Raw genomic sequence first — 13002 nt, forward strand, 5'->3', positions numbered from 1 at the left:
CAGCATTACCTGTTCATACACAAGTGTGAAATAAACTGCACAGGCACAAAATAAAGGGAGATTCACTTTTATTTTCAAAAATTGTACTTCAAAACCGCTAAGGTCATTTATAAGGCATTCACAACAATTCTTTCTTCTTTTTTTGGCTTTTGGGACATTTTGATGTTTTCAGAGAGGATTTCCTAAAACAGGAGTACAGCTAAGGCACAGCACTACTCCCACAGAGAGAGAGAGAGAGAGAGAGAGAGAGAGAGAATGATAGAGAGAGAGAGAGAGAGAGAGAACGATGAAGAAAAGCAAGACAATAACAACACAAACAGGCAATTAGACAGAAATGGCACTGAAAAAATATGTTGGTAGCCTACTGGTTATAAAAGAAACAGCAGTAAAGTGTGAGGCAGAACAAACCTCTCAGCTGGGATTTCCTCCAGAATTTGAAGACTTTATCAACATTTTTCACATCATCAAAATCTCTAAAAAGCCTCTTTAAATTTAAACAGTCACATCTGTCACAGACTTCTGTGGCACCACCATCACATCATTGCGTCCAGAGAGCCGGACCTTTCTATGTCATTAACTTAAAAACGGCATTTTACATCGACTCACTCGTCATATGAAAAATAAATATCGGACATAAAAAGGCTCTTAAATTTCAAATCAACAACAAGCGAGAACCGAAAATAAAATTTGTTGTAGTTTTGTTCATGACTTTCTTTGAGACTGACATTATGCCAAAATGACAGCTGACATGTAAAAATATTGAAAAAAAAATACTGTATGTATCGTTAAAATTATGAAAGCTGCAGGCTGCCCAAGCTGTAATAATAAATATTTAAACTTTATTAATGCATCGATCTGTCAAAGAAATCTATTTAAAATATAGATATTTGTATGAAATTTAATAATGCAAACTTTAAACCAACTGAACTGATTAAATCGTAACTAAAACAAGTTTTACTAAATTTAAATAGTAGAGTTTTGGTTTTGTACCTGGTCAGGGTTTAATTTGTTTGATTTCAGCATAACAGTAACTTGATTTCCCATTGTTTGATTTACAGCGAAGAAACCAAAATAGGAGTTGATTAGATTTTCATGTCTGTGTGGAGAACATCTTCTTAATCCCTCACACCACATATCAAAATAAGAGTTGAAATACCTGACTAAATATAGCTTTAATTCTGCGATAAAGTTGTTCATAAATACATCACAGTATTTAGTTCATACCGCAAAACCTGCCGAACAACTACTCGAGGCTCACTGTTATTTACAGGATACAGTATGTTTAGCAATTCAATGATATTTTCAGTTTATGTTTGTTTGGACATGACATGCGTAACAGCTGCAGGTCATTTTATCAGTAACTCGTTAACACGCTACTGCCAGTATTCCCTGACATTTTCGTTCCTAATATATTCCCTTACAGGTGAAAGTACTGTGACAGTTGTGTATCTTTTACATAACAACTTCAGGATGTCCACAACAAGTCATTTCTTAAATTCTGAAATCAAACAGTTGAAACATATCCTGACTGTACCTCTTGCGTTCTGTATAATCCTAAACTTGGTGGCAGTAAATTACTGATGCTCTCTGCATGTTTTGGTCCTGTGCACTGCTGTATTGTTTGTACATCTTAACAGAGAATGGCTCTTTCAGGGACAAAACCCACTGACACTGTGCTGATCCACAACCTAAACATCTGGTAACATCTGCCCCATGTGTCCATCATTTCAAATAATAAGTTATATATAGTCACAATCTTTTCTAGAATAAATATGACGCACTGTTCATGTCCTTTAAGTGCGGACTGTTAGAGAACAACAGCTCATTCTGAGCTTCACCCTCGTGGTTAGAAAAAACCCCGACTGCTCTCCAGTTTTGGTCCCAATAATATTGTCATATGGCAACTACAGTACACACACTAAAATAATTTATTAAAAATCATTAATATATTAATTTAGTCACAAACAATATAGCTAACTGAGGATGGATTGCACCAGTATGGATTGGGATTTGTTAGTTTGAGATTACCTTGCACCATTTCAATTGTAAAGTGCAAATAGATAAACTCATGATAAATGTTATGTTTGACACTGAATCACATTTTGGACATACGAGCAACATCTGTGTAGGATGAAGTAAAACTGCTGCACTGATTTTAGACGTGAAGTTGAGTTGTTCTAGTGAATTAACAGTATTGTTTATGTTCAGCGTTTCTCACCAAAATCTCAGTGTGAATTTTCAACATGTTAAATCAACGTCGTACCTCATAAAACATTCGCAAAGCCTTGTTTTTGTTTACATCAGCCTCTTAAGCATCACTGGTCATACAGACCACACAGTGTAACCTTTATCCTCACTGGTGCAACCCACACTTGGTATGAATATTTTATGTCTTGGCACAATGTCCATCACTGAGCAGCATGGAAATCTAAAGGTGCATCTAAATGTGTTGGGTGGCCTCCTTCTCTCCTCACCTGCTACGTCCAAACTCCACTCACTGGACAGTTAGATGAAATATTTTTTCCACGTGTAAGTAATATTTAGTATGGAAGGAAATCTGGTTAAAAATGCACAAATATATATTTAAAATTAGATTAATATAAAAACATGTTGCTTTTTACCCATCAACCTGTTCTTGTTATTCCCATCTGAAATTAATGCGGCTATATTAAATCACTGGTGCTGTATCATTAACATTTTTTTAAACCTTTTGAAATGTCTCGCCGTGACACAATCTGCTGATTAGTATCACAGACAATTTAAGTAATAAGCTTATTTGCTGTTTAAAACTTCTTAAATATGAAAATTTGCTTTTATTTATTTTCATATTATAAATTAAATACGTTTAAAGTCTCAGTGCTCAGACATTATAGAGAGAACAAAATGTGTTTCTAAGGCCCAACTTGTGCTCTGCTAACTGCTGATGGCCATTTGCCATTTTATTTTTGACGTCTCGCAGATCAATACACAATATAGTAAGTGTTACGGACAGCCCCACAAATGTCCAATCAAAACATCCAAAAATTAATACAAAATATGTAACTGTACTTTAGCACTGTAAAGCTGTAAAGTAGTTTGAAATGAGAGCAGATGAGTGAAAGGGCAGTGAGGAGAGGAGGCCAGTTAGCCACCCAAAACTGACCGACACAAACATCAGTCCTGACAAACACTTGAAGGCCTTTAGAAACAAAGGCAGATGTTTTTGTCCAAAAAACAAATCTCACCTGCTGCAAATATCAGCATATCAAATATTAGTCACTGACTAAAAAAAAAAAAGTGTTTTATATAAACTTATGAATAAATTAGTAGCAGTTGTTCGCTTTGACACAGTCACATCAGTTTCTACAGCAAAAAGAGCAGATTAAAAAAGTGTGTAAAATATAAGAGGAGGAGGTGAATCTGTTCTGAGTTCCAGCATAGCGGACGTCTCAGGCAAACAAACACACCAGAATACAGAGCCGCTCAGTGTCAGGGGAGAAAACTTTCAACAAGTTCTTTACACGTAGTTTGCGAGTGGTGAAAAGAAACCGAGTACCTTTACTCAAGTACAATTCTAAAGTACCTTGACAACAAATATTGTACTTTTTACTTCACTCCATCTGACAGCTATGGTTACTTTTCATATTTTACATAAAAGTACAACAGCAATTTATAAAATATGACTCATTTTTATAGATTAAACAATCCAAAAGTATATAAAGTAGTTAAAATTAGCTCCACCTCAACCAACTACACATTAACATGCTGTTTCCACCAAGACACACTAAAAGGGACCATTATAAAAAATGAGCACTTTACGTCTGTAGTTCAACTTAATGTAAAGGTTTGAATGCAGAACTCTTACTTGTAATGTTATTTTTTATGTTGTATAACTACATTTACTTAAAGTAAAGGATCTGAGTTCTTATTCCACCACCGATAGTTTGGTTAAAAGAAACAAACACTGACTGTAGTTGGAGAGGAAATGTGAACTGTGGTCTCTGTTTTGCACATTTTAAACATCCGACAAGAGACCAACCAAATTAAAGAAAAAAATAAATATATTTTGCGCACAAATCAGCAATTTTGAGGGAATAATTTATCAGAATTTCCCCCCTGACACCTACCTGGCTCTGTATGAGAACGTCTATAGTTGCTGATGGCTTTTTTAGACTCATTATCTCTGGATCACAGCTGAAGTATCTTGTTATCTCAAGAAAACAAATATTGTTCCTATTAAGTGTTTCAGGCCTGTTATCCCAAGATTTAAGTGTGGCATTCTCTCAAAGACCTAAATTATCGACTGCTGTATTCATGTTTTAGGTCGTTCCTCTAAGCCTACACAGAAAGTTGTAATCTCAATTTAGTATCTTAAGATAAGTTTGATCTTCAAGAAATTCTTTTTGAGGATTTATTTCAGGGAACAATTGTACACGGTGACAATTGCGGCACAGAAAAAACTAATTTTGTTTTTTAAAAACTTTTCCTGGGCATTTAAATGTTTTTATTTTTTATCAGTTTTCATTTCATAGGAAGTTGCATTCAAATATTTAAACCTTTAAATTAAATTGTAATCTCGGGATAACAGTCTGAAATAAAATAAATGTGATCACTATAAAAACTTAATTTATCTCAGGAAAGCCTTGATCAAAGTTTTTCTCAACAACGGGCCTAAGAATGAGCAACCACATCTGTTTTCAACATCTGGGCATGTAAAACACACTTGCATACTTTGACCAAGGGAAACACTCACAACAAGAGGTATAGAGTTCTTCTCACACACCGCTTCAAAGCACGCACACACGCACACGCACACATGCACACACACACGCACACACACAGCTTTGTTGTCCCAAACAACCGTGAGAGCAGCAGACTGAATGAGGACTGAAGGAGAAGATTTTTTTCCTCAGCGTTTGAGTTTGTTCTTCTTCCCATCGCTGCCTCCAAAGTTTGATTCATCCATTTCCTTTCACTTTAACTTTACACAAACTTTAAATAAATAAATATCAGACACAAACAGGACATCAGCCCAATGCCTTCCTTCATTTGTTCCTCTTGTCCTCCCTCAGTCCGTCCGTCTGCTACCTGATCCGTCCGTCTCCTCTGGGCGGGTTCAGTTCAGACTTTGTGTCGGGGCTGGCGGAGCTCCAGCCGGTGAGACGACAGCGCTGCATGACGGGACAGACGCTGGGTCCCATCGAGCAGACGTCTGAGGCCGACCAGTGGCCCTCCAGCAGTCGGTCAATCCAGCGACGCAGCGGTGCCCCCGTCAGGGCAGAGTTGGCCTCGGCCTCCTCAACGGCGCCCAGGCTCACCGGCAGCCGCAGCACTGGGTTCAAGCCATGGAAACTCTGCTCCATGTAGGAGTTTCTGTCTGGGCCGCCGTGCAACCGCAGAGCATCGTCTGGATCCCAGGACCAGAGGTGAGGAGGAGATGGGAGGTGGGGAGAGGAAAGAAGAATGGTGAAAAGGTGGATTTGGAAAGCTTTTTTTTCCTCCTCCAGAATAGACAGAAGCTTTTTAGCCATTCACCAAAAAATGCCTTTGCATAACCTTTGAATAAAAAAATTATTAGTTTTCATGTTAAGCATCCAATTCAGCCTCATTTGTGACCATGGCAACCTGTATGCAATATTTACATGTTGCCACCAGTGAGATCACTAGTTATGGGTCAAGGATTTTTTTTTTTTCTTTCCTTTGGCTTCATAACAGTCAGTTGGATAACAGATATTGTTGGCGGGAGGCTGGGATTCCTGTCATCTCTCTGCTCATCAACTGTCTTTACATGATAAATGAGGAAAGGGAGGTCATTCAGGTTTATGTCCATCGCCCAAAAGCACATTCAATCACCATTCGGCCTCGACATATTTAATGTTTTTCCTCCTGTGGCCTCCTGTGACTGTAACATTGGTCAAATGTAAAGTAGTAGTTTGCGTGTGGACGAGAGGCCAAAACATCCGTTTTTAAAAATATCTAGCCTTGGAGCATCCAGAGGAATGTTCGGAGTATATGGGAAGATTTTACTACAATAGAATAAAGTTTATTTGGGAATAAAACGGAGAACAAACACAAAAACAAAGGCAGTCTCCCATTCATTGTCTATGGAGCAGCTCCACACTTTATACCCGACGACATCACAAGTTTGAGACTTACTTCTCTGGTTTCTGGCTTTGAGAGAGAGGAACTCATGTTCACAAATATTCATTGATTGAAGTTTCCGAGACCATGGAAATAACATATTGGAATTCTTAAGTTAGGTGTTGTTCCCCTTTAGGGGGGAAATACAAACGTTATTTTTCTGGGATGAAAACATCTTTGCCCGGGGAAAAAACTGTTTAAATCCAGTAATTTGTGAAGATGTTTTCATCCCGGGCAGACAAACATCATGCAAATACCTTTTGAAAATGTAAACTGCTGCCGGATAATAGGTAAAAAACATAACTCCCTTAAGGTTTGCGCTGAGAAGTCTATGTGACCGAGTCATGGAGTAACATAATGGGGCTACCAATTTTCCCAAAAAGTCATTTAACAAACCTTACTGCTGCTCTGAAGGTATTTCCAGAATCCTCAAATACGCTTTTGTTCATCTGCATAAAAATATTCCATCTGCTGCTAAATAAAAAAGATTTTGACCCTGTTTTCCAAGTCAAAAATGATAGCTGGTTTGCTCAGTTTAATACGTATATTTTTGGTATATTTTATATTTTCATACAAAACATTATTTCTGATAATTTCAGAAATGTTTTAAATATCATCTTTTTTATTGTCTTTTTTCATCCAGATGGTTTGAAGAGTCTTTGAGGATTCTGGAAATATCAGTGGTGAGTTTTGTTAAAGGACCTTCTGTAGGTGACCTGTGACAGACGCATGAATACAAGTGCATGTAAAAACACAAACGCACACTCCGATCGGATCACGTCACATGCCACCTTCACTTTATAAACACCAGCCGATAAAACCTCACTGTCTATTCATGTACCAGGCTTTACTTAGAGCTCTGTAGTTATCAAAGGTCAAACAAATCAAAGGGGAGGCTAATTCGGATAGAGGTGACCCTGTGTGTGCGAGAGTGACTGACTGGATACTGACACTATAAATATATGTATGCATGGTGTTGACAGCTGTGACAGGAGGGCCTCTGCTGTGTGTGTGTGTGTGTGTAATTTAAGTATTAGATCTGCTATTGACATACAAACTACCGTGGCCCCTCAAAGCTCTTGAATAACATTTCAACAGGTGTTTCCATGACAGTTTCTGCAGGTTGATACTCAAACCACTGACTCTTTGAACAAAATAGTAGTAATATGGAAACAGTAGTTTATGTCACCCCACAAACAATGCTTCCAGAAAATACAAATTAGTGGAACCTGTATACGATATATATTTTTTTTTCTTAACGTCAAAAACCTCTCTAAATTGAATTTCCATTTGCAATCCACTGATATACTATAATTAGAGAAAATGGACTAGGCTACTACTGCATTTCATTGTACAACCCTTTGTCGCAGAATGACAATAAATGATCCTTGAACCTCGAACCTCTATGACAATTTGCATGGCATATTATACTAATTTTCTTAATAATTGTCTGACATTTGTATGTTATATATATACTTTGACTTTTTTAGATTTTTCTTTTGCATACTATAATATCGCTTTTTTCGACAAACTAGTATGACTTTTTTCGACATGCTATACTATCATTTTATTCAACGTACTATGTTATGAGTGTTTTCGACATACTATGACTTTTTTATCATAACATTTTTCCACATACTATAATTTTATTTTTTTCATAAAATCTTTCGACACTATACTATGACTTTTTTTTCCATGACATTTTTTGACATACTATAATATGACTTTTTTTCAAAACATTTTTCGACATACTGTACTATCACTTTTTTATCATAAAAGTTTTCAACATACTATACTATGCCCTTTTTCATAATGTTTTTCCACATACTATACTATAATTTTTTGATCATTACATTTTTAGATATACTATAACTTTTTTTCATTAATTTTTCGACATGCTATACTATGACTTTATTCATGAAAGTTTTCAACATATTATACTATGACTTTTGAAGATTTTTTCGACATATACTATGACTTTTTGATCCTTAAATTTTTCGACATACTATACTATAACTTTTTTTTCATCGAATTTTTCGACATACTATATTATGACTTTTCTTCATAAAGTTTTTTCGCCATACTATACTATGACTTTTTGTTCACATTTTGACATCCTATACTATGACTTTTTTTCTTGACATTTTTGTTAATTAAACATTTTGGTACGTATACTGTGATGGAAGATGCACTCACCTTGCTGTAAGAGCTGCTGTCGGTGGAACTCGATCGGAGCCACGATGAAGCTGGTCTGACCCAACGGGTTCCAGTGGTGCAGCACCCTCAGCGTCCACAAGCCGGGCCTCAGGGGCGGGGTGAGCGGTGGCCTATAGTGGGTGACCTCAGCGGAGGCGTCCACCAGGATGTCGTAAGTGGCGGCGATGACGTTGGTGGGGTCGATCCACACCACAGTGGCCGTCAAGTTGCTCTGGCTTCGACTCCAGCGCTGCACGGCCACGGGCTCGTCCTTGGGCCCCAGAAGGCCCCCCCAGTTCCTGAAGATACGTTCCTTAGGATCCCAGTCTGCCCCAACCTGAGGAACAGGAAGAGTCAGGATCACTCTTTTCGGACTGACTCTCAGATTGCAGGGATGAACAGTTTATCAGTCAGCCCCGGGGTATCTGGCAATAGTTGCATATAGGTGATTTAAGAATTGATTTTAAGTTCATATGAATACATTAGTGTGTGTGTGTCTGACCTGGACATGTTGCAGCCTGTTGGTGGGTTGGGCGGGGCTGGCCAGGGTGAAGTGGTCTTTGGCTGTCACCCAGGTCTCCAGGCTCTCCAGCTGGGTGGAGGCTCGGTTAGTGGCCACGTGACTCACCAGGTAACCCTGGAACTGGTCTGAGAGGAAGTAGAGGTGGACCGACACTGGGTGGTTCATGGCTATGAATCTGAGAGAGACACATACATACTGTACTGAGACCATGTCTGCAATAGAGTGGAAATACATCTTTTCTCTCTGTGTTGTCTTTTCATCCACATTAAATGAAGGTTATTGATAACATGGTAAATATTATATCTGATAAACATCAAAATTACTTTTTATGACATATTTTAAGATGACATTTATTTTTACATTTTTATGGCATACCGCAACCATGATTTTTTATGACTATACTGTGACATTTTGTGCTGTTTTATATCATACTATAGTATGACATTCTTTTATAACGTACTATACTATGACATTTTTGTGACAGTTTAATGCCATTTTATACTAGGATTTTTTTTATAACATTTTAAATGTCATACTATACTGTGACATTTCTTTTACATTTTTATAGCATGCTATACTATGACATTTTTATGACATGCTAGGCTATAACGTTTTCATGACATTTTGTATGAAAAACTATACATGACTTACTATATTGCTACTATTTTATTACTTTTTATTACATATTATATATTGTATAATAATATAATATATTATTACTATATATCTTTTAGGATTTTTTTAATGACATAGGCCTTTTTGTGGCATTTCTATGGCATACTATAACATTTTGTAACATTTTCATGGATACTACGACATTTTAATTATATTCTTCATGACATACTATATCATTATTTTTATATTTTTAATGGCATTTTTACGGCATACTATATGACTTTTTAAATGAAAGTTTTAAATATAATTTTATGGATATAATGAAATTTTTTATGACATTTCTATTGCATACTATAACAGGGGTTTTTAAAGTTTTGATGACTGAGTGCCATTTTAAAGGGGCCAGCATTTGATTGAGGGCTGCACAGGAAAAGCGCACACATAAAATATCTTTTTCCATCTCACTTCCACATTAAACTGCAGATTTGTCCATCAAAATCCCTTACTTTAGCTAACAGCACTAGCATTGATGACAGAACGTAATGCCCATGACACTCGTGAAGTGCAACTACAGTAGTTGTCACGCAGCCAGTAAGTATAAAAGTATTGAAATGATGATTCAAATATAATACACACATTTCATATCACGTCAGGGGCCGCACTTAGGGCTGCCATTGACCCGCGGGCTGCACTTTGAGACGCTATGCCCAGTAATTACTCCGAGCCTTGGATAGCAATGAGCTACCACTCGATCAAATCACTTTTTAAACTGGTGAAGCAGTCTGACAAAAGCAACACAACGACATATTAACAACAACCGCTGTAGCACCCGATCAGCTGTACTGAAGCCTAAAATAAGTGATCACAGATAGTCAGAGACGACTGGATGTAGCAAAAGCAGCACAGACCCTGTTTGTTAAAGCGTTAACTCCATACAAACACACTGCTCACTAGTTTTCTGCAGTGATGCACAGTTTTCCAAAGCAAGAAAAAGAAAAAATGTCACTGTCTGCTTGTTTATGATTTAAGTGTCGTCAAAAACTTGCAAAGAAACAATCACAAAGTACTAATGTGGATGGAACCATGCTTCTAATGCATCCATATTAGGTGTGTATGTGGTTCGAGATGTTGCTCGACTGAAATCACAGGTTAAAGGGAACAGACTAGTCCTGTTTCAACCCCCCCACCCTCGTCTTCCCCTTCACACACACTTCCCATAATGATGCCCCCACCCATTCCAGCCACCAATCCCCATCCGAACTCCCTTCAACAAGTACCTCCTTGTACCTACTGCGGGTCTCCACCCCCCCCACACACACACATACTGCTGGAAAAATCCAGTCTGCGCTGACACTGTAGCCTGATTGTACCCCAGGACAAGCTGCCGGTATCTTTATATTTAATTTGGACTCCCAAACACCAGTGGTGGGGAGTTTAGTGGAAAGACGCATTTCATCTGGCAGTCCTCCTCGCTCCCCTCAGACAGTGATTGTGCAGTTCTTCTCTCAGCCTAAATTTACTGACCCAATGACTAAATGCCTTCTACAAAGCACCCTATTACACTCACGGACTGTACATGAGATCCATACTGGCTTTTAACAGAAACAATTCTAGTAAAGAGTTTTGTTCTCACACCTTTAGTTCGCTTCATTTGGTCCAAACCAATTCACAAATGATCCATTGTTGCCTTAGTTCTGGTCTGTTTCCTGTTCACACTGACTAATTACAAAGAAACCAAGAGCTGTGACAGACAGGTAACTCACTGAATGGACAGTTTTGGTGACGGTCATCATCATCACAACTCAGGTGTTTATTTATATTCTCCAATTCCACAAATCTGATGCCTGTACTGCAAAGCGAGTTCAACATACTCAGAGTATCTTCTCGTTATCTGGCTTAACAACTGTGAACCGCTCAGCGTTCCTACGAAGGTGGTTATCAACTCGGTAAATCAACCCAGGGTTTCTCAGTCTGGCTATGAGCGCGTTCACATAAACGGGGCGGTGTTTGCAGCATCTGACCAATAACAAACATGGTCAAGTCTACTGTCAGCAGAGCGGCACATTAAAAAAGGACGAGCAAACTATAATATTAGACTAATACGAAGAAGTTAAACACATAATCCAGACTAAAAGAAACACAGCTGAAGCTGCCAAATGCAGGGAAAAAAAATGCAGATGTGTGAGTTCGTAAATTAACAGATTTATTAATTTAACAGAAGACTGAAAAGTCAGATATAGTCGTCTAGATGGGGCAGAGAAATATGAATAGCTTTCAGAGTATACTGGATGATTAGATTACACTTATCACATTATGGCATTTAAAGATCTGGCGGTGTGAAACGGACTTGAGAACAAATAAAAAAATAAATATAAACACATAATTCAAAGGTGTAATCACCCACAGCATACAGCCAGCTGTCCTTCCTGCATTTGTCAGTTTAAACTGTGTTGCTTTTAGTCTGGATTATAATTTAAGCTTCTTCGTCTTTGTGTTAAATTATCATACGATCTGCGCACCGAGCTCTTAATGGTCAGTAGGCGGTGCTTTTATACAAATTGATCTCTTATCTGGAACATAACCTGCTCTGGAGCAGGTTAGCCGTTCAGCATCAGTTACCATGGTGATCTACCCCGATAAGATGTGAACCACCGTGGTAGGACCGGAAACCCTGAAGTTACCCCGCTAACCCCAACTCCTGCTTCGTAGTACAGGCCTCAGGACTTCATGCCTTAAATTGTGGCAAACGAGGAAAAAAAGAGGTGTCTTGTATCATACTTACTACCAAATGAAATGTACACACCGCTTTCACATATCACTCAAGAGGTTGTTTTCTTGACAATTCAAAATCAGCAGCTGAATTTAACTGCAGTTTCTTTTGAATGTGTGCTAATATCACATATCTACCATCACTAAATAATGTGGTTTGTCTGCTTTGCTTTTACAAACTGCAGCAGAAATCATGTGGAACCGGACCAAGGATCCACTTTTCAGGGAGTTTTGGTCTAGTTGTTTGGTCTACAACAGGACAGCTTGTAAACCAACCCATATAATACAAACCAAATGGGTAAACACGCAAGTGATTGTTTGAAATGAACCAAATGTTCAGCGTGACAGCATGATGTCTCCGACCACCATTTTAATTTATGGTTCTGTCTCAGGGGGCCGCGTGGGAAGAGTCTACTTGATTTAGAATTGAACTGAACTTATGCACTCTAACTGGGATCGGTGAGATTGTTCAAACTGAAATCAACTTGTGCACCCCGTACACAAACTCCTGGAACACCCGTGAACCCCCTAAGCTCATCAGGAAACCCTAGAATGCCTCCAAGCATCGCTTCATTACTTAAGAACCTCTTGGACCATCATGAAGAACTATGTAGCCTGTCTACCCCCTTAAAAACCACTAGAGCTCATTTACCACATTAAGGACCCCCCAAATCCTTTCAATGCAGGGACTTCTTCTAAGACCTTTAAGACTCCGTAAAGATCTTCTGGGACCCCCTCAAGAACCACCTGGTACCATGGATGTACTAAGATATAGTATG

The 13002-nt window shown here is 38.2% G+C and overlaps 1 protein-coding gene across 3 annotated transcripts in view; it reads right to left on the reverse strand.

Annotated features, from left to right (window-relative positions):
* Nucleotides 1-568: 568 nt before the first annotated feature.
* LOC141780512 (xylosyltransferase 1-like) overlaps nt 569-13002 on the reverse strand; it is a 39797-nt gene continuing 27363 nt past the window's right edge. For 2 of the 3 annotated variants that reach the window (XM_074655777.1, XM_074655779.1), the window contains exons 9-11: nt 8819-9014; nt 8317-8653; nt 569-5386 (exon numbers count right to left, since the gene is read on the reverse strand). In XM_074655777.1, coding sequence (XP_074511878.1) covers nt 5064-5386; nt 8317-8653; nt 8819-9014 — 856 coding nt within the window. In that variant the 3' untranslated portion in view covers nt 569-5063. Of the gene's footprint in view, nt 5387-5411; nt 5762-8316; nt 8654-8818; nt 9015-13002 lie in introns of those variants that run through there. The other variant, XM_074655778.1, reaches the window with a different exon arrangement.

This window comes from Sebastes fasciatus, chromosome 13 (genome assembly GCF_043250625.1).
Source record: "Sebastes fasciatus isolate fSebFas1 chromosome 13, fSebFas1.pri, whole genome shotgun sequence".
Taxonomy (NCBI): Eukaryota; Metazoa; Chordata; class Actinopteri; order Perciformes; family Sebastidae; genus Sebastes; species Sebastes fasciatus.